This window comes from Martes martes, assembly GCF_963455335.1.
Source record: "Martes martes genome assembly, chromosome: 10".
In the NCBI taxonomy this organism is placed as follows: Eukaryota; Metazoa; Chordata; class Mammalia; order Carnivora; family Mustelidae; genus Martes; species Martes martes.
This window is the reverse complement of record NC_137898.1, coordinates 115,346,319-115,367,358: the sequence shown is the minus strand read 5'-3', so window position 1 is coordinate 115,367,358 and position 21,040 is coordinate 115,346,319. Positions and strand designations below refer to the sequence as shown.

The following is a 21,040-nucleotide window of genomic DNA, read 5'->3' as shown; positions in this document are numbered from 1 at the left end:
AAGCAAGAAACTTGTGCTCCAGGGTCCTGTCCTTACTGAACGTTAGCCCAGGGTGTGACTGTAAGCCATCTTTTCCCAAATACTTAGTTAACATTGCCGTTCCCAGAAGGTCTACACTGCCTGCTTCCCTCCTGCTCCTTCCAGAGAGCATCTAGCACTCAGTTTGATCACGGAAGTCTTGTTTTATTCCATATTTGAAGTGTATTATGTCCCCGTTGTACATCCTGCCAGCCTTGAGCTGTGTGTGATTTTCATTTACGTAGCTTACAGTAGTGTTTGTAATGATGGATAGGAGCTACGCACCTGACAGGGACAGACCCCTGACAGGGACAGACCGGCACAGCTTATCTCCTTGGGCGGCTACTTGGGCGGTTAAGACCTCCTAAGAGAGTCCTAGTAGTAGTCTTAGGGGAAAAAATTCTTTCCAGGGCATCCCAAAGGAAGAATGTCACAATTATCAGAAGAGGGAAGGGCCTGCTTGGGTCGCATTTGGGGTTTCTTTGTTGACTTTATCAGCTTGTCTCCCTGATGAACCCCAGAGAGCACTGGTTGAAAAGGAATCTTATGTAGATGGAGAGTTTGTAGCCATTTGTCCTAACTCGGGCACTTCCGTGATTGAAGGGAAGACTCTCAGTCTTGAAAACAAACAGACTCTCTGTGCTCAGGGTTCGCAGGATGTAAAGGACTGAAGACCTGGGGGGTCACCGCACTTTTCGTGGGTGGGCAGATGCTACCACGTGCCCCTCGTGCGCTGCGGGGCTGAAGGGCGTGCGTCTGAATGAGCTGTAGAAGCAGGAGTCGGCAGAGCTCTGCTCGTTTTGGACGCTGTCATTGTGCCGTCAGAGTCCATGCTGATCACGTCAGAGTTAGTCCCCGTAGAGACTGTTAACTTGGGGAGGGAAAACTCGCTTCCTTAGCCCATAAACGCCTTCCTGAAGCAAGACGTCAGGTGAGGGGCTGACTCCCGGAAGTTGTCTCCGGTGGGGAGAGCGCGTCCTCGGTGAGGGCTGCCGTCGCCACGGAGGCCCGGCCAGAGCCCGGAGCGCAGGTCTTTAAGAGTGAGGATACGTCCCGTGCTTTAGCCCTGAAGTGTTTCTGAAAGAAGGCTTCTCTTTGTGATAAGTGAGGTGGGAACTAAGGTAGGAGCAGAAATTGAATGAGACTTGGGTTTAAGCAAAAAGTCTTCCCTGCCAAAAGTGTTTTGGGTCGTTTCTTTGTTTTCCTACTGAGATCTTAAACCATAAATCTGATAAATGAGTAGCTTAAGGTCTTTCTTTCACACTTGAGTGCAAATGTAAATAGTAGCCCTTATTAAAATGATCAGGCATTCTTAGATTTTCTTTTTAATAGTTTCAGAAAAGGTGAGACTTACAGAAAGTCCGTGAAGTTTATATGGTGTTAAAATTGCGGAGTTGATTCCTTAGATTTATTTAAGCCAGAACAAGAAGCCTGAAAGAGGTTTTTTAAAAGTCAACTTTGGATGTGTTGGAGAATGAAATACTGGTTTGTTATATAAGTTTTTGTTTGCCAGTGTGTTCACCTGGCAGGTGTGGGAGTGTCAGTGAACGTTACGAGGTTTGGCACGGGGTTGCATTTGGAGTGGCTGTGAAGCAGAGAATGTGATGGGGTTTGTGTCAATCAAGCCTGTGTGTGCCGCCGTGTTTTCTGGGTGACCTTCAGGTAGATGCCAGGAAGCAATTTCACAAAGAGGGGTCTTCTCTGAAGGGAAGATGTGGCTTTGTGGAAGGTTGCCGGGAAAGCTGGGAAGCGCTTTCCTGTCTCAAGGAACAGAATGTATGAAGGAATAATGGAGAAAGGGGGACAGATCCAATATTTGAGTCCTAAATGCTGTTCAAAGTGCCATTTTACTTTTTTGATAGGAATTAGTGCACATGAGCTAAGCAACACGAAATCCGTGTCATCGCTCTGTAATTAGATCGCGATCGTACACTTCAGATGCTGTGGTATGTGGGAAGGTGCCATACTTCAGAATGTTTACAAAGGTAGTCATCTCAAAAGCTATCTTTTAATTTTTACCAAATAGGATTAACTACACGGATCTGTGTTCTGGTCACATAGACTGATGTCAGTATGGGAGAGGTTGATGTGGAATTCTGAAAAATTAAGACCACTTTAAAGGCATTTTGTATATCTTAGTTAAAGGTGGACATTAACAGCTTACTTTGTTAGGGTTTGTTTGCAGAATGTTGGAATAACTTGTCTTCAGAGAACTTAAAATTTTAAATTGCATTGTGATTATTCATGACTTTCATGCTTCAAAAGCTATTTTTGTTTTCAGAAGAAACTTTTTGGAACTATAAATGTCATCTTCACTCCCATAGGTCAAGTCTTTACTGTTCAATTTTCTAGCTGTATCTCTTTTCTAGTACATCAATTACTCCTTTGTAAATTAGGAGACCTTTAGAGAGAGTTGGTTAGGAACACGTCACAGTTTCTGTTTCAAAGTCTTGTGAAACGAAACACTTTGAGAAAGATGGCACCCCCCAAGTGTGAATGTTTTTACCTTCTCTTGTGCCTGAGAATCTGGTTCCCCAGTACGGGTGAGATGATGAAGTGGGATTCTAGAGCCCCCGCGCCCCCCCCCTCCCCCGCCCCGGGTGTCTTTAGTTGCCTCCTCTCCCTCTCCGTCTTCCTCTGGCTACGAGCATTCTTCTGTCCTCTTGCCCTGATTCTGGTCACGAGCACGTCCCCTCCCTCTTGCTCACCAGGGTTCTCCAGTTCCTTTATAAGGCCTAGGTCAAAACCTGTCCTCATTGGCCTTCTTAGGATTCTTGAAACGACTCAGAGCGTAGAAACAAGACTGCTGTGTCTAGCTGGAATGAGTATTAGTTGCCATTCCCAACGTCGTACACATTGTGATCAGCCTCTGGTTCAGTGAGGGGTACAGCCCGTCGTGTGAACGTGCAGGGACTGTATCACACCGCTAGCCTGCGGAGGTGAGGATGGTTGGATGTCCGCAGTTTCGGCCAAATGGAGCAACACAATAGCACTGTTCAGGGCAGTGTGAGAGCAGTGGCCGTCAGTCTTGTTTTCCCTGCGTTTAATAGCAGTAAAGAATTTGGCTTTTTGTTGGTCCAAATTGTCTTTCCTGTTAGCAGACACTAGAAAAGCTATTTCAGAGTCCAGTTAACTTTTCCCAAGATTCTCTCTCCTCTTTTTGAAGTCCTAATACTAAATAAACTGCAAATTCATTGAGGTGTTTTCTCATGAATAAAGAATTTCATGTTTTCTTTTTAATAGGAAAGTTGGAAACTCTCTAAGCCTCATACCCGCATAGGTTATCTCATTTGTTTTATTCATCGAGATGTCTATAATTTGAAGAATGTTAAAAAAAAATGTATTCCTTTGACATTATAATTAACAAAAATTATAGAAGACCTAATTCTAGAGATCTTTCAGAAAGAGTGTTGAATCCCAGGATAGTGCTGGAAACACGAAACTTAAAGTCTGCTTTCGGAGATCACCTTTCATAGTTCAGTGTCAGAACAGTCCCTAGATCCATGTGTACACATTTTTTAAGTAAAAAATGTTCTGAAGTTGAAGATAATTTGGTAAAATGGCACACACATTAAAAAAAAAAGAAGCATTCTAAACACTGGCCAAATGTTTTAAAATCCCTGCTGCTCTAATGAAATGTTCTGTGCTGGGAAGTAGGGCACGGCAAGGCCTGTCTGGAACCGCTAGAAGAAATGTGTTTCTTTCTCCTCTGTTTTTAAAATTGTGGACATACACTGCTGTCACTAAGACAAACTGTTATAATGTGTATTTTTAGTTAATCTCCATTTCTAAATTTGGATTTGTAGTTCACTGAACTAACCTTCCTTAAGCAAATCGATGACCCAGAGGAAAACAAATGAACCTTCAGTCGTGTGTCGCATGTTCCCTAAAATGGACACCCCATTCCATAGCTTCCCGTGCGCTAAAGACAGAGTTGCCTCAAAAAAGGGATTAAGGTTGACATCGTGTGTTCATAGAACCTTCTATAAGTGGAGTCATAATTGTTCACCTACCACAATTACTTTGGGATTCATTCATGTGCGTTCATTCTCTTTATTGTTAACTGGTGTTCTGTGGTGGGGCTAGCTTGCGGTACTTATCTTTTCACTCATTAATAGACTTTGGGCTTGTTCCAAGTTTTGACTTTGGGGGGTACATGCTTTGATTTCCCTTGGATACTCTAAGAATTCAGTAACCCAGGAATATTCTTTTTTTTTTTTTTAAAGATTTTATTTATTTATTTGACAGAGAGAGACCAAGCAGGCAGAGAGGCAGGCAGAGAGAGAGAGGAGGAGGAAGCAGGCTCCCCGCCAAGCAGAGAGCCCAACACGGGACTCGATCCCAGGACCCTGGGATCATGACCCGAGCCGAAGGCAGAGGCTTAACCCACTGAGCCACCCAGGCGCCCCAACCCAGGAATATTCTAAATGTTGCCAGACTGTGGACTACTTCTGCCTTTCTCCTTATTTTTCTAAATGATGTGAATCAAAGTACTGATTTCATACGGGTCCAAAATACTTGAACTATCAGATACGTATTCAGGTATCTTTTTACCCTGTGGGAAATGGTACTGCTCTTTAAGTGAGAGGAGGGAAGTGCGGAAAGGAACAGTGGCTCACGGCTGGATCCCGAGTGCGTACAAGTCCACTGTATGAAGCAGGCAGACTTGTGTTTTCCCTCATAAACCATCCTGGAGAGTTCCCTTCAGACCAAGCTGGGACCATCCGTTTTACTTACGGTGCAGAGAGCTGTGACTCCAAATGTGTCCCAGATTAGCTAAGATTTACAAGCTCAGTGGGAAAAGCTGCCACATTTTTGTGTTATTACGGAAGAATATGAGCTAAAAATACTTGCTTCATTTAGAAAAAGTCAAATACTCCAAAAGAACTTTTTGACCTTTGAAATACAGAAGCATTATTAAATTTTGGCCAAATTTCCTATAACTTGCCTCTCCGTTTTTGAAAGTCTGTCAAACTATTTATTCTAACTACCTTTGGGAAAAAGAGAAGCTTAACAAACTTGTATTTTTAGCTTAGTATTCTAATTTTAGGCATTTGTTCAGAGTAAAAAAACTCCTTAGAGATAGACATAACTTTCAACATGAGCTGTTTCCACTGAAATCCGTTTTTAGAGACGATCCGGTTAGGTCCCCAAGCTTGTTTCTGAAGCAGCTGTGCCAGATTTACCCGGTTACAGCGTCATGTCCATATTCATCCAAAGTGTGTTCTGCTAAAACTACTGTAGCGCCCTAGAGCAGACTTACTCTGTATAGTTTTATATACATATTTACAGGCTTTATTTTTAAGTGCAGCATAAAAGAGAAAACATTTCTATGGAATGTATTTTTAGGTTAAAAAATTCAGATTATGTAGCTTCGTTTTATACTTATGCATATTATAATTATTTCTCTCTAACGTCACCAGTAAAAGGTCTATGCAGCTCTGAAGCAAATCTTGAGTATTCTTCTAAAATTCTTAATTTTATGTAATCCTGTCCACCCTCACATTTCAGTTCTCGGCAAAGGATGCAAGGAGTTCTGATGACTCCTGACAGTGAAATGTCATCGCACGGCTCCTCCCCGGGAGCTGGACCGTGTCTGGAGGGGCTCCCTCTGACTCCGTGCTCGTTTTCCTGTGGGACCTGATGAGGTGGAGCGTGGAGGAAGACACTGCTCCCGTCCCCACCTCTGACACCTGCCTGCCTCGAGCTCTGTCTCCGCGCTGTGTGGTGCACGCGCATGTGTGTTTGTGCGGGAAGTGCAGGGGTTTGTTTTCCTGTTCAGTTGAAGCCCAGTACTGAGTCAGAAGGGGAGAGTAAGGCATCAGTGCATACAGTTTCCTTCCCCTGTTTTCGACGGTTGGTTCCAAATATCGACAGAATTTTTCCATCTTCCGTGTTGAACCCAGTGAAATAAATTAACAACAGATGAAAATATTAACATTAAGGATTAATGACTTGAGGAGGGGCCACAAGTCAACTTTAATTACAGCAATTTTGTCTTCAAATACTGAGCCGTGTTAAGAAAGTATCCGTTTGGGGTTAATATGTGGGTGAGATATTATACCTAGCTGTTCAGAAATTACTTAGGGGCTTGTATCAGTCGTGTTCTTTTTGGTGTAACTAGAAGTTTCCAAAACCGAGCTGAGTATTCATACCTTGATACGGTTTCTACAGCCTGTGTAGAAGTGTCATTGGCCTTCTCACGTCATATTTGTTTGCATGCCAGGTTGGTCCCTGTTTGGTTGATCACCCTGACGGCCTCCCACTAGCACCAGTGGAGTAAAATGACATTTTCCTTGACCCTTTCAGGCTCACGTTAGATGAGTCCCTAGATGACTCTTAGTCATGGCTCAGACACAGGTTTGATAGGAAGTTTGTCTCTAGGCCTTTGTGGTCCTCGGGCATCTCCAAATTACTGTCCTTTGTGAGTCTGGATAGTGGGTTCTGCACTGTGTGCAGGCAGAAATTCATTTGTCAAAGATAGCAACGGGTAAAAATTGGGCAGCTTTGAACAAGCAAAGTGTCAGAATCCAAAGTAGCACCTGACAGCTTTAACTTTAAAAGATAATCTCAAAAAAGTGGGAACTTTGTCAACAAGAGAAAAATAAAAATTCATAAAAAACATTGTAAAAATAATAACCAGCTTATCGGTTATTTTAGTAACGACTTACTAGCCAGTGTCCTGTCCTGTGCTCGCTCTGTAGAAATGGGTGGGTGCCTTTGATGGGAGTGGGGCACGGACGGGGCTCTTGGACGGTGCCTGCAGACGCTCCCAGAGTTCGGGAGACCTGCAGCCTCTGGTTCATCAGAGCCCGGGCTTCGACCTTGTCACGTCTGTTCCTCTTTACGCCCTCATGTTCTAATAGCAACGTAAATTCTTCAAGCATCGCTCTTCTTTGCTCCCAAACCGTCCAGTCGTTCATTTGGTGTGCCCTTCAGGCACAGAGAAGGAAGAAATGATTACAGTATCGCGTGATCAGTGCTAAGCATGTGTTCCATACATGCCCAAGCCTGGTAAAATCCTCATGGAGAGTTACTTCGTGGAAGGGAACTGAGTCTGAAATAGGAAGGAAGAAAGACGTGGACGTGGTCTCGTCAGAAAGTGCGTGTGGAAGGTCCTCCCGCAGGCCCATGGGGAGGGCACGCGCCCCGGGCTGGAGAACGCAGAGGTGGGGTTGGTCCAGGAGCGGATGGAGAGAAGACGCGTGACAGGAGTCCCCAGAAGCCGCTGCGCAGCCGGTTGGCTTTAGCAGGGAGAGGGGAGAAACCCCTGTTTTCTGAGAAGTTACAGAGACGGGTATGACTGAGGGTAGCTTTGCGGGGAGAAAGAGGGGATGGCAGGAGCCAGAAAACCAGATTCCTCGCTCGCCTCCGTGTTCTCACTTAAATGGGAGCGAGGTGAGAACAGGCTTAAGAGCATGTGCCAGATGAGGGGCGGTCGCCCTGGAGATGAGAGGAAGCACTGCCCAGAGGACAGAAAGAACAAAACCCGGAGTGGTACTGAGCACCCATTCGAGGCCAAAGACCATTGATTTGTAATAACCGTGTGGGTAGCTGTTCGATTTTTCTCTAGCATTTCTTAGCAGTCTCGGTATAGAAATGAAGGGAGCACTTTCCTAACATTGGTTCAAGGTGGCAGTTTGCTCCGTTGAGATAAAGTTATGTGCGTATTTCAGGACGTGAAAGGTGCTTGTGTGTATTTCACATGTTCCGCTCAGAGGTCAGGCTCCTAGGGACAGAGAAAGAGACCAGGAACTGGCCCATTCAGAGATGCTCAGCATTCCTCATCATCAGGGAAATAATAATCAGAGCCGGGATGAGGCGGCTCAGGTTGTGATCTCGGGGTCCTGGGATCGAGTCCTGCGTTGGGCTCCCAGCTCAGCGGGGAGCCTGCTTCTCCTTCTGCCACTGTTGCTCCCCCTGCTTGTGCTCGCTCGCTCTCTCAAATATGTAAATAAAATCTTTTTTTTTTAAAGGTTTTTGTTTAATTAAAGATTTTATTTATTTATTTGACAGACAGAGATCACAAGTAGGCAGAGAGGCAGTCGGGGGGGTGGGGAGAAGCAGACTCCCTGCTGAGCAGAGAGCCCGATGCGGGGCTCGATCCCAAGACCCTGGGATCATGACCTGAGCTGAAGGCAGAGGCTTAACCCACTGAGCCACCCAGGCACCCCTGTAAATAAAATCTTAAGGGAAAAAAACCCACGAGATACTCCCTCACACCTGTCAGAATGGCTAACAACGTGACACGGGAAACAGGTGTCGGCGAGGATGTGGAGGGAGGGGAGCCCTCGTGCGCTGTCGGTGGGAGTGCAGAGGTGCAGCCCCGTCCAGAGAACAGTGGGGGGGGTCCTCCGCGTCAACTACAGAGCTACCTCATGACCCTGCAGTCCCGCCTCTGGGTCGTTACTTGAAGAAAACAAAAACCACTAATTCAGAAAGATACACACACCCCCTCTGTTGGCTGCAGCATTATTTACAGTGACTGAGATGTGGCCGCGACCTCAGTGCCCACTTAGCTGTCTGTCACTTACCAGCCTGTGTCCATCGGTGTGTGAACGGATGAAGCTGTGCCTGGCCGTGTGTGTCTTTCCGTTTGTGACAACGTGGGTGAACCGTCAGGGCCTTATGCTAAGGCAGAGAAGTCACAGAAAGACAAGTACCATGTTACATCACTTAGAAGTGGAACCTAAAAAACAAAAAACCAAGCCCATCAACAAAGAGGACAGATGAGTGGTGGCTAGGGGCGTGCGGGAGCGGGATCAAAAGGTTCAGACGACCAAATTACAAAATAAGTAAGTCCTGGTGATGTAACACACAGCATGGTGACTGTAATTAATAATGAACTGTAATTATTAGCTGTAGTTAATAATGCATAATAAATGCGAATTTAAAAGTTGCTGAGAGAATAAATCTTCTAAGTCCTCATTCTAAGAAAGACAATGTTGTTTAACTGTGGTGATGAACGGATGGTTGTGGTGGTCACTGCCCGGCATTCACAAACACAAGTCCTTGTGTTGTCCTGTGGGGAACTAACGCAGTCGTGTGTGTTGCTCATGCCTCAACGTATTTTGTTTAATTTTTGAAAAAAGATTTTATTTATTTGAGAGAGAGAACAAGCAGGGGGAGGGGCACAGAGAGAGGGAGAAGCAGGCTCCTCGCTGAGCAGGGAGCCCGATGCGGGACTCATCCCAGAACCCTAGGTTCCTGACCTGAGCCGAAGGCAGACGCTTCACCGACTGAGCTGTCCAGGTGTCCCCTCAATGTTTCTTTAATGGAAAAAAAAAGCCAGTCGACCAGGAGGAGAAAGAAGACAAGTACTGAGTCCTTGAGGTTAGAGGGCCGGCAGAGTGGGACTGTGCTCATGCGAGAACCGGGCAAGAGAGAACAGCGTCCCAGAAAGTGGGACAGGCGTGTGCAAGGTGCCTGGAGGGGACAGCGTGGAGCCCGTGCCAGAGTGTTGCTGAAGCCGCCAGCGTTGCTGTGTGCGGATGCGGCACCGTCAGAGGCAGCTGGTCGTGTGGGCTTGGCGCCACGGTGGCCAGAGTGGTGGGCTGTGCACACAGGGGTCTCCGTCCAGACTGAAGCCTCATGGTCTCAGCCGGCCCAGTCAGGGGTTCAGGTGGGTGGAGGAGGTGCAGGTCACTGGGACCCAGAGGGTCGAGGAGCTGTCATGTTGCGTGAACCCTTCACCTAGTAATTAACGTGTAGGTGACAGTGTCTACCGGCGTGTCTGACAGCTGCTGTGATACTGAAGTGGTCGTGAACGTAAGTGGTATTTCCAGATACTGCAACTACGACAGGGTACGAAAATGCTGACCACGGATGGAACGTCAGAGGGAGAGCAAATACAACTGTTGGTCGTCTGTACTTGTGCTTGAAGGGAATGCTGAATTTCAGAAAGAAGTTACTGAGAATGAAGGTGAATCTTAATCACCCAAGTTCATGGACCCTCTGCATTCTGTCTCGATCCTCTGATGAAGAAATCCTGCTTAAAGGACGGTGTATTCAGCGGGCATAAACCTGAGTAAAAAGCAGTGGTTTCTACAGGGGCGGAGCTCCTGGGGTTGGGGTGAGGGCGCAGAACTGGGCCGTCTCCTTAGTGGGTGTGCCTTGGGCATGCCTCCGTGAGTAGCCGCCAGTTTCCTGAGCAATAAAAAGCCACATTTAAGTCAAACGAGAAAAGCCAAGGGAGAGGGAGCCTGTGCTCCCGCAGACGGGAGGTTCGTGGGATGGTGAGAGGCCCGGCAGGAGCGGTCTGGGAGCACGGGGCAGGAGGAGGCGAGCGAGGAGCAAGGAAGGGGGTCAGGACGGTTGGAAGGAGGGGACCCAGCTTTTCCAGGTCCTGCCGCCCTGGTGGCTGAGGCCGGGGCCGTTGGGACGCCCAGGCAGGCAGGCCCTCGGGAGGCTTTGGGGCGGTAGCGGGCCCCGGCTTCGCCAGGCAGTCCAAGTAGAGTCCTGCTGGGGGACCGTTGGAGGCTCCGAGCACAGCTGCAGGCAGCGGAGGTCGCTGGGGACACGCGGCAGCCCGTGTGCAGCGGTGGGTGTGCCGGCGGCCCGCGGTCAGTGTCTGGTGTTGGTTCTCCCACTTGGCTTTGAGTGCGTGTGCGGAGCACAGGATGAGGTGGGCGTTGGTGAGGAGAAACAAAGTGTGAAGAAGCATTCTTCTCTGAACGACCACGCTTGCCATCCTGCCCCATGGGATGGGTTTGGGAGGGTCTGCGGAGTAAGAGGAGTAACACCGTGAAGTCAGGTCCCGCAGTGTAGGCTTTGTAAGGACGTAAGGATCTGGGATGGTTCACGATAAACCTCGAATGTGTGGGACTGAACGGGAGAAGCGGTGGTCTTCGCGGGCAGGTAGCATGTTAGCTTGGAGCAGGTGCTGGACGCCTGAGCCCCGCGCGCCCTTGCACTGCCAGCGGCATTTTGTTTCTGTACGTCGGACAGTGAATTTGTCATCGGTGGGCTGATTGTGTTTGTGTTGGTTTCTCCTAGGAATTAGCTCTTCGTAGCCAGTTACCAACACTGGAGCAGGATGGCGGGACTCCAAACCCGGTGCCTTCCCCTGGGATGTCTCAGGAACTGAGAACAATGACCACCAGTGGCTCGGATCCCTTTCTAAACAGGTGGGTGGGAGCTGCCCCGGCCAGTGTCCGAGAAAGGCCGTAGTTGCCCGCGCCCCCTCAGTGCTGGGCACACCCGTGGGTGGCCATGGGGGCCACGCCCCATGTTGAAAATGACCTTCTCGGCAAACGGTGAGTCCCACTGAGCTCTGGGCTCCTGGGGTAGGACACGTGATACGTTCACGGTCACGTGTCTGCTTCTGGTGCGTTCCCACTGCACAGTCCCGAAGGGGCGCGTGCGTGCCTTCCGTGGAAGTGTCGTCCTCGGGCTCCCCGAGGCCAGCGTCCGGGCACCCCCTCCCCTCCCCACCGGGCAGCAGCCCACAGCCTCCCCGTCTCAAGGGCTGTTGCTCAAGGGCACGAGACGGAAAGCCGAGCCTCCTTCCGAAACACCCCCGCCGCGGGCAGGATTTGCTTGCAGATGCCTTTGAGCGAGTTCACACAGACCTCGAGTTTGAGCAGAGCGAGGTCGTGCTGTCCCCTGCAGAGCTGGGCTGGAGGCTGTGGGCTGACGGCCCTTTCCTGGAAAACACTTAAAACTAAGGTTTGACGACCGTTCATCCTTTTAGGTTGTAAAATATTGGTGGAGTTTCAGTTTTTAAAATATGGAGCAAATACTTTCTTGTCTTTGTCCTTTTAGGTTTGTTTTGTTTGTTGTTTTTTTTTAAGATTTTATTTATTTGACAGAGACCACAAGTAGGCAGAGAGAGAGAGGAATGGAAGCAGGCTCCCCGCTGAGCAGAGAGCCCGATGCGGGGCTCGATCCCAGGACCCTGAGATGACCTGAGCCGAAGGCAGAGGCTTTAACCCACTGAGCCACCCAGGCGCCCCCAAATACAGGTTTTTGTAGTTGTTGCCTCTGTCCCCAGAGTGTGGGCTGGTTCCTGTCCCACGTGTCTGTGGGATGAGTAAGCAGGGAAGTGGCCCCTGTGCTCATCCCGTGGTGTGGACAGAGCTCCACACCAGGGTCTCCCGTGGCCGGGGCAAGCCCTGCGCTGCGTGGCGGAAGTGGCAATCAGGCCCCTGTCCCATCTCGGGGCTCTGGCAGGATGAAGACAGACCGCATCCTGAGGCCTCCAAAGCAGCACTGTTGTGTCCAAGTGGCCTTAGGGGCACATTCATGTTTTCCTGGGTCATTGTGAGGCTTCCGACCTTTGCCAAAATCTGGCAGAAGCCTGAGAGTAATGTAGGGGTTTCACTGTAACCGTGAGGGGAGGGAGGACAGAGCCACTCCCTCAGGTCATTAGGGAAGAAGTCTGGGCCATTGAGGTTTCAACTTTGAGCAACTGGTAAAGCTTGTTTCTGAAACTTAGCTGTTTTTTTTTTTTTTTCTTTTTTAAACTTTTGTGTGAGCTAAACAGTTGCTTATGTGTCCGAGCTTGGAGGAGAGTTGAAGTTGGCGTCACGGTCAGAGACCGTCTAGAATACCCGTCACCTTGACCACACACTTGGCTGTCAGATTTTCTAGAATTCACAGAACCCCGAAGTGTACAGCCCGGGCCAGGTTCAGGATAGTGTTGTGTGTGTGCGGCAGGATTCTTATCACATGTGGGTGTGACTTTGTTTAGCCAAAAGTTAAAAATCTGTCTTCACTCGTATTTTCCTATTTTCCTTGAAAGTGTGTGCCTTGTAGTCATTCCTGTTGTTTTAAATCTCTGTCCCTTAACTGGAACTTGTAGGACTCCTCTCATGCTGAGCTCTTTCGGGCTTTTCCCTTTCGAGTTGGGACAGAGGGAGAGAAGGTCAAGCAGGCTCCCCATGGAGCACGGAACCCATCACAGGGCTCGATCTCAGGACCCCGAGATCACGACCTGCCGCTTAACTGACTGAGCCACCCAAGCACCCCAGGGGACTTCTCCCTTAGGGCCCGACTTTTGGTTCTTTTTTTTTTTTTTTTTTTTTTAGATTTTATTTATTTATTTGACAGAGATCACAAGTAGGCAGAGAGGCAGGCAGAGAAAGAAATGAAGGGAAGCAGGCTCCCTGCTGAGGAGAGGGCCTGACGCGGGGCTCGATCCCAGGACCCTGGGATCATGACCTGAGCCGAAGGCAAAGGCTTCGACCCACTGAGCCCCCTGGGCGCCCTTGGGACTTCTGGTTCTTTGATTGGAGTTGATTGTTCCTTGGCTTGAACTCTGCCGATGCTCCCCCACCCCGCCGGCCCCCGGCCTGTGGAGCACCACTGGGATATGAAGATCGTGAAATGCGTGGGCCCTGTGGCTCCCCCAGCTTCAAACAGTGCCACAGAGAGAACGCCCACACAGAGAATTTTCTGTCCACTGGGAAAGCCGCCAGCCTGTCGTTTTTCTTCTCTTGCCACCAGAGCCGGCACCGGAGGGGAGATCAGGGCCCCTTCAGGCTGCCCTCCTCTCCCTGCCAAGGGACAGGTCTGAGTCCCGGCCAAGGCGGGTGGGTGCTTGTGGTGTGCACCGTGTCCACCGTGACCTTGGAACCCTAGAAAATGCTGGTCTTGGACCCTCCTGTTTTGCAGTGGCACCTACCACTCGAGGGAGGAGAGCACGGACAGCGGGCTGAGTATGAGCAGCTACAGCGTGCCTCGGACCCCGGACGACTTCCTGAACAGCGTTGACGAGATGGACACAGGTGGGCGGTGGGGGTCCTCCGCCGGTCTCGGTGGGCCGCCTTCAGTGACACAGCCGTGGTCACCACGTCCAGGAGCCCAGCTTGTCGGGAAGAAAACCCGTCACGACCCCATAAAGTTCATTCTGATCGAGGCTGCTTTGTTTCTATATATGTAGTTCGCAGTGAAAGTGTTTTCCCAGATGTTAAACGTGGACAGTGCCGCTCCCTTCGAACAGCACTGACAGTGCGACTTCCCGCAGCACTTAGGACCCTGGGCTGGCTTGCAGGGGGTGGAGGGCCCTCGCGCACGTTTGTGGTCACGGACCTGTGTAGGTTCGGTGTCCGCGGCCCTCTCCCCTGAGGTTTCTGGCCCAGTGTGGGTGTTGGGGGCTCAGGAGGGCAGGGGACTCGGAGCGGGCTCCTTGGGGCTCGCCCGCTGAGCCCTGGCTGGCCAGCTCTCTGGCCCACAGCTTCTCGGAGCGCCGGCCGCGTCGTCTCTGCTCGTGCCCCTCCGGCTCTTGGCTTCGCTGCTTGCTCGAGTGCTCGGCAGCCCCTCCTCTTTGCTCCCCTAGATCTTCCCGCCCCGCAGGTGCCCCTGCACACCTGGCTCTTCCCCACACGCTGTCTTTGCTCCTGTCCCCCCACTGCTCTGTTCTCTGAACCGCTGTGGCTCTCACAGGTTTGTCGGTTGAAGCTTAAAGGAGTGTGGTGCTGTCATGTTCAGAAGTGTGTCCCGTCAGGTGCTCGGGGGACTCTGGGAGGAGGGCTGGTGAGCGCGTCTAGTCCCAGACCTCAGGGAGGCTTGTTCTGCGGCTGGGATGCAGCTCTCATCCGGAGTCTTGACGTTAGTGGTCCCCAGGGTGGTGTCAAGGGAAGAGGGTGTGCAGCCCTGCTGGTATTCAGTCTCCGCGCAGTGGCGGGGGGTGGGGGGGGCTCTGCAGTGGTGCTCTTGGGCAGTGTCCTTGCTGGAAGGAAAGTGTCGCGGGACGTTCATTTCTTTCACAAGCCCCTTTAGTGCCGAGTATCTAGTAATAAGCACCTTGTGCCGTAGCTTCAGGATCTGAATAAATGTTGAAGCAAAAGTTACCTTGGCATTATTGTGTCTTCTGCAAGTTGTTCAGCCTGAAGGAAACTCTGGGCGTTGCCTCAGGAGGTCAGTGGGGAGAGCTTTTCTCTTTCTCTGATTTCCGAATGCTCTCACAATAGAGCTCTGATGGTAGCTTTCGGAAGGGACCTTACTGTCTTTTCTCTGTCCCCACCAGGCGACACTATCAACCAAAGCACCGTGCCCCCCCAGCAGAGCCGTTTCCCAGACTACCTAGAAGCCCTTCCGGGGACAAACGTGGACCTTGGCACGCTGGAGGGCGACGGGATGAGCGTGGAAGGGGAGGAGTTGATGCCCAGCCTGCAGGAAGCCCTGAGCTCTGACATCCTCAGCGACATGGAGTCCGTGCTCGCCGCCACCAAGCTCGATAAGGAGAGCTTTCTCACGTGGTTGTAGAGCCCACAGGCAGACCGAATGCCACGTCTGTGAAGGATCCAAGGAGAGGTTCCCCAGTAAGCCAGTCGCGGTCTCCGGGCTCACGCCGGAGAAGAGGAATAGACGTCCAGCAGGATTCTTCGATCCGTTGTTTCGCTCTTCTTGTCCGTTGCTGCTGTTGATATATTGCTGACCTCTTTCATAGTTGGCTCTAAAGAATCAAAAAACACGTTTTTGGTTTCTTTTGCTATTATAACTACTGTTCGTTTGGGGGCTGGGGGCAGTGAGCCTGTTTGGGTGACGGATGCCTTTCCTTTCGCCCAGTTAGGTGTTCGCCCGTCGTGTCGAGCAAACACGCAGACTTGGGAGTCAGATGCGTCACGTCACAGCATTTCATTTGTGCGGGCGGTTATCTGTCCAGTGGCCTTTGGCCGGTGGGAAAACATGACTTACCGGTCAGTCAAGCCAGAGCGGTTGCAGCACCGCTCAGTGCTTCGTGCTGATTCGATGAGCTGAAACCCAGGCTGGAGGCCGCTTCACTTTCAGTGGGTTCCCTCCTCGCGCTGTCATTAGTCACGTCGTGACCTTGATTTTATTTTAGGAGCTTATAAGGCATAAGACAGTTTCTGTAGAAATGTATTAATTATTGCCACATACTCTAGTATAGGTTTTGCTGGGTTTTATTCTGGGTTTGTTTTTGTTTTGATTGGTTGGGCTGTGTCTTTTGGTTTTGTTTTCTGTTTTAGTTTTTGTTTTTTTTCCAGAATCTAGACAAATTATCATAGTAGCGACTCTGTAGTTGTAGCTGGGGGCGACTATTAAAATCTACATTTCCTGATTTTTTACCATCTTATTTAAATCTTGATTATCTGCTCTATATATACCCACACACACACTTATAATGTTTATGATAGTGTGATAGCAGAATGTATCTTTTTTTTTTAAGGTTTCCCTACTTTCCAGGTTATTTTAACACGGTAGTTTTGAATGTGTGCGTTTAGAATATGTGAGTAGTGGTCGTACCGCACTGGTGGTTAAATGTGTCGGGGCAGAGTGCGGACATTAGAGGTAGTTTAGTGTTCTAGAAAGGGCTGTTGTCACGGAGAGCGTCTAGAGGACTGTGTGCTCGCTGGGCACGCAGCGTTGTCTAATGAATTTGTTGAAAGAAGCAAACAAGATAAGGCTGTATTTTCCCCTTCACACTCCCTTGGACTAATTTTGAGCCTTGATGGGAAATCACTAAGGAAGTTCATAATGTACATGACAGAAGTAAGCTTTACATGTGGTTTACCTTTCTTTAGCTCTGGAAATTTACCTTTGCCCTAGTTTTGGAGTCAGTTCTAGTCTCTCAGTTCTCGCTTGTAACAAACGTATTGAAGACTGCATGAAAATATTGCCTACAAGATTGTTCTTACTTAAAAAAGACGTGCTCCTACTTCTACATGGTGAGAATTGACCCTGGACAGCATATAGGATCCTGCCAAGGTGGTGAGTTAGCTGGTAAGGTGATCAGATTAATAAATGTATATCGGTAGTTGAATTTAGCAAAGAAATAGAGATAATCATGATTATACTTTTATTTTTACAGGAAGAGATATAACTAGAGTATGTCTACAGGAGGAATAATAATGGTTTCCAAAGAGTATTTTTTAAAGGAACAATATGAGCAGGAATCAACTCTTCAGTATAAGCTATGAAGGGAATAGTTGGCCGTGAGTCATAGTGGTACCAGCTGGCACCTCTGCGATTGAGGGTCTTTCAGTATTTCTGGAATAAGCCCTTATTTTCAAGGGTTTATAGAGATTTTAAGAAAATCTTTTTTCTTGGCTAAAACTGCTATGAAAAGCCTCAGCTTGGGCAGAATTTTTTTTTTTTTTTTAATTACAAAAATCTAAGTATTTTGGCCCTTTGGTGGAGAGGACTACAAAAGTTGGGAGTGAGAAGTTTTATATTAAGTACTTCCAGTGCTCAAAAATGAGATGACTGTGTTGTATATAATGACTCATAGATCGATCATTCGTTACTATTGACTCTAAGACTTTTTGTTAGGAAAGTAGCAGAAAGAGTAAATCTTGAATTAACTCTGAGGGGAAATGGCCACTGTGGAGATTCCTTGACTTTTTTTTTTTTTAAGAGCAATAATGAAATTGTACCCAGAATGCATAAGTGAGTGTAGCGGGTGTTGGTTTCCTCGTACAGAGGTGGGAGCTGCGTGGAGGGGGTACCTGCCGTGGGCCAGGAAGCCGCCGGCTGAGGTCGTGTCTTCAGCCTCAGCAGAGTAGCTGTAGGCTCGGGCGGCTGGGGACGTGGGAGGGGTTGCGAGGACTTGTGGGACCTTGATAGAGAACTTGATAAGCTCCACTTTTTCCCTGTAAAGACTTGGCTTGCATCTCGCTGTCACCGAAGGCCGTTGTTCCTCTGAGTTCCGTCACTTGAGTGTGCCCACGGAGCGGGGACCCAGGGTTCTTCCTGTCCCCCGGACCCTGGCTTGCCCAGTCACCCCGCAGCGTCCTTGAGGTGCTGGGGACCCGGACCGCACCCTCCACTCACCTGAAGGGCACGGAGCAGTCCTTCCTCTTTCTGATTTGAATCACAGCCTGGATGTGGTCTGTCTTGTTCTGTGTCCTTGTTCCTAATGTTAACGTGTGTAACTGCTTCTTGGTTGTACTGGGTAGCATTGGGGTAAGATTTTAACTGGGTATTCTTGAATTGCTTTTACAATAAACCAGTTTTATAACCTTTCAGTTTATCAGCTTTTTACATCTTGTGTTCTTTTCAGTTAGGGCTTCTTAGATGTACTGACATTGGTGGGGCGCACTGGTAGGGACTTTCAGATTCTCCCAAGCGCTGCCTGAGGTCGTAGCTGTTGCTAAACACAGTCAGTGCCTTGTTTAGAAAAGGAAGAAAGAACATTAAGGAAGTGACTTTTATGAACAGACATTATTGTTATTTTAAGTATTCACAGTAAATAGATGCATTCTAAGGGAAACTGGCAGAAACATTAAAAAATAACCCTAATTAATGCTAGCTCATAATTCATACCAGTCAGTGCTGAAACCCATGGTGCAAAAGTGGGAGGTGGTACCCAGTGGTTGACAGCTTCGTAGGTTTTGGATATCTAAGACAGGAGTGCTCAGATGAATTTTATTGTCGGCAAGCGTATTTTTATAAGAATTGTTGGGTGTGCCTATTTTAACAGTTGTTTTCTGTATCATGAAAAGTATTCTCCACAATTTAAATGTTTTATATTAGAGAACTCTTTAATGCACACTTGTCAAATATATATATATAGTACCCATATCACCTTTTTATTTTTTGTTTTAGATGTAAGAGCATGCTCGTATGTTAGGTACTTACATAAATTGTTACATTATTTTTTCTTATGTAATACCTTTTTGTTTGTTTATGTGGCTCAAATATATTCTTTCTTTAAACTCTTCTTTGTTGTTTTTAACGACTAATATGTTTAGAATTTTTTGGCTGCTTCATGGTCCTCCAGTGGAACAAGTGCATCATGAGAAGGAAACGAAGGGTGGGTGTGGTCATAACTGGTCTGCAGGTTTGAGGCAAAGGTTGGTCTGGCACTGGGGACTTTGGAAATACGGAGGCCCTTCTTCAAACCTGATGTTCTGTGCCCCCCCCCCCCACCCCCTGGGCAGACCGTCCACACTGACGGTGGTGTGTGACGGTGTGTCTGCAGAAGACAGGTCACCCATGGAGAAACTGAGAGGGACGCCCCCGTCTTTCAGAACAGCCTGCGGTTCCATCTCTCCGGAGCACTTTCTCATGGTCCCCAAAATAGAGCACTTAGGTTGGTGAAAATAGTTAACAGATTTAGGTGGTGGGTCCTGAACTCTGAGTAAGAAGTAGATTTGACTGTCTTTGCTTGTACAGTATCTCCAATCCTTGATGCATATCAGCTCCATCGAGGGAGATCTGAACGTCCTGTCTCGTTACGTGTACCATCCTCACAGTAGAGGAACATCTGTCTCGCATCCTTGTCCGAACCGCAGTGGAGCCATTTGGCTCAGGACCACAGCCCATGTCCACGGGCAGTCAGCTTCCCGTGGGGTGGTGGGACCCTCCTCCTGACCCCGGGGTCAGACCTCTACACCCTGCAAATAACTGGTCTGGCCAGTGTGGGTCTGCAGAGTCCACACGGAAGGCAGTCAGTTTGGACGCGGGGCACGTACCCCCTTGAGAGAGCGAGGTTGCACGTTCTGAACGTTTGGCAAGTGTTAGTCCTCTTACTGTTTGTTTGTTTGTTTGTTTTAAAGACCCAAACTATAGTAAAGTAGCTCCGTAAGTGAGTAAAGGAATTGCTCAGCTGGGGTAAACAGAAAAATGGTTTTCCAGAGACAGAGAAAGCATAGTAACTAGTGAAGCCTTGGGGTGACGGGGGTAGCGGCCAGTAGACCGTGAGTTCCACCTCCCGCCTCTCTGCCCTCCCCTCGCCGGCACTGCAAAACAAGAGCCTCCCGGCCCCCCCACCCCACCCCACGCCACCCCATCACGTTGGCTTGGGTTGTGTGCACGCAACCGGCTGCCCTGGTCCTGGCAGCTACAGATTGTGTTAGCATCGTGTTCGCTTCTGGTGAGGATCTGGCTTCTGGGTAAGCGTGTGTGCCCCGGGGCTCCGGCCTCCGCTCCGGCAGGACACCTGCCGCGTGGTCCCTGTCCCACTTCAGGCTGTCGGTGTGGAGTTGCTCTGTGTCACTAATCACAAGAAACTTGACGAACCGTCTTCTTTGATGCAAAGTCTGATTGCTGGCTTAGAAACCAATCCCGTGACATCTGGTACTGTCGTTTTTCCAAATCACACATGCAATGTTTTTGCTGTATTATCTGGATATAAAAAAACCTGTGTCTAAAATTGGTTCTAAATGTACGTACGGCCTTGAGGTGGCAGGTTTCATCCTGTCACTAGAGAGACAGGTGCCGGATTGAGGCGTGAGCGAAAGCAAGATGGGACTGGGAAGATCCGTATTTTAACAGAAAATGAACTTCTGACCCAGGAGACCTGACATCCAAGCTACTAGGACCCTGTCAGAAGTGTAAAAAACAGCAACGAGAAAACCAAAAGAAAAAAAAAGGAAAGAAATCGGTATCGGTGCTACTCGAAGCGATATTTGGAGCTAACGGAGCAAAGAGCCAACTTTGCAAAATTCCTAAACAGCTAATCTGGTGCTTGGAATGGTTTTGCCAAAAAGGGGGCAACGATTAAAAACCAGTTACTGTGACTTTGTGAACTTGATGATAGTTCATACTCTGAGTGAGTGAGTGGACAGGGCTTGGTTCTTAGTAAAGGGGCCCCTTCAAGAAACAGAACAGGACTTGAACTGGAGGACACGCCTGACCAGGCTGCAGACCAGCGTCTCAGGGACAGGATACCCCTCCCTTGTGCTCTCCCCCCACGGATGTCTCCAAGTGTCTTCTAGAGTGAAATGAGTTCCTGGGACCTCACAGAACTGTCCTGCTGCATGTGATGTTCCCCGTGGGCCACCGTCCCTCCGAAGGCTGCCGTCTGTGCCGGTCCAGCAAGCAGCCCTCTGTCCTGAGGACCGGCGCCGGGCGGGCAGCCGGGGCTCCACGCGGGCCTCTTGGCTGGGCTGGGGTCAAGTCAGAGTATCACGTCCGCACAGGACTCGGATCACTAGGTGGCCATGAACCGAAACCTTTGATTTTTATGAAAGATACAACGTCTTGCTCCCTGAGGAGCTTGAACCCACACCCTGCAGACATACACATGCAGATTCCAAAGAGGCCGTTTGTCCACTGTTTCCTGAGCTCTGGAAAGTCACAGGCCTCGTAAAATGATCGCAGCGGCATTGTGCGG

General features: G+C 49.0%; 1 protein-coding gene across 4 annotated transcripts in view; it reads left to right on the top strand.

Annotated features, from left to right (window-relative positions):
• Positions 1 to 18,643, top strand: part of YAP1 (Yes1 associated transcriptional regulator) — a gene marked incomplete at its 5' end in the record, with an annotated part of 110,641 nt that extends 91,998 nt beyond the window's left edge. For all 4 annotated transcript variants that reach the window (XM_080814942.1, XM_080814940.1, XM_080814941.1 and 1 more), the window contains 3 exons: positions 11,014 to 11,144; positions 13,633 to 13,745; positions 14,987 to 18,643. In XM_080814942.1, the coding sequence (XP_080671068.1) occupies positions 11,014 to 11,144; positions 13,633 to 13,745; positions 14,987 to 15,225 (483 nt within the window). In that variant the 3' untranslated portion in view covers positions 15,226 to 18,643. The remainder of the gene's footprint in view (positions 1 to 11,013; positions 11,145 to 13,632; positions 13,746 to 14,986) is intronic.
• Positions 18,644 to 21,040: the final 2,397 nt, after the last annotated feature.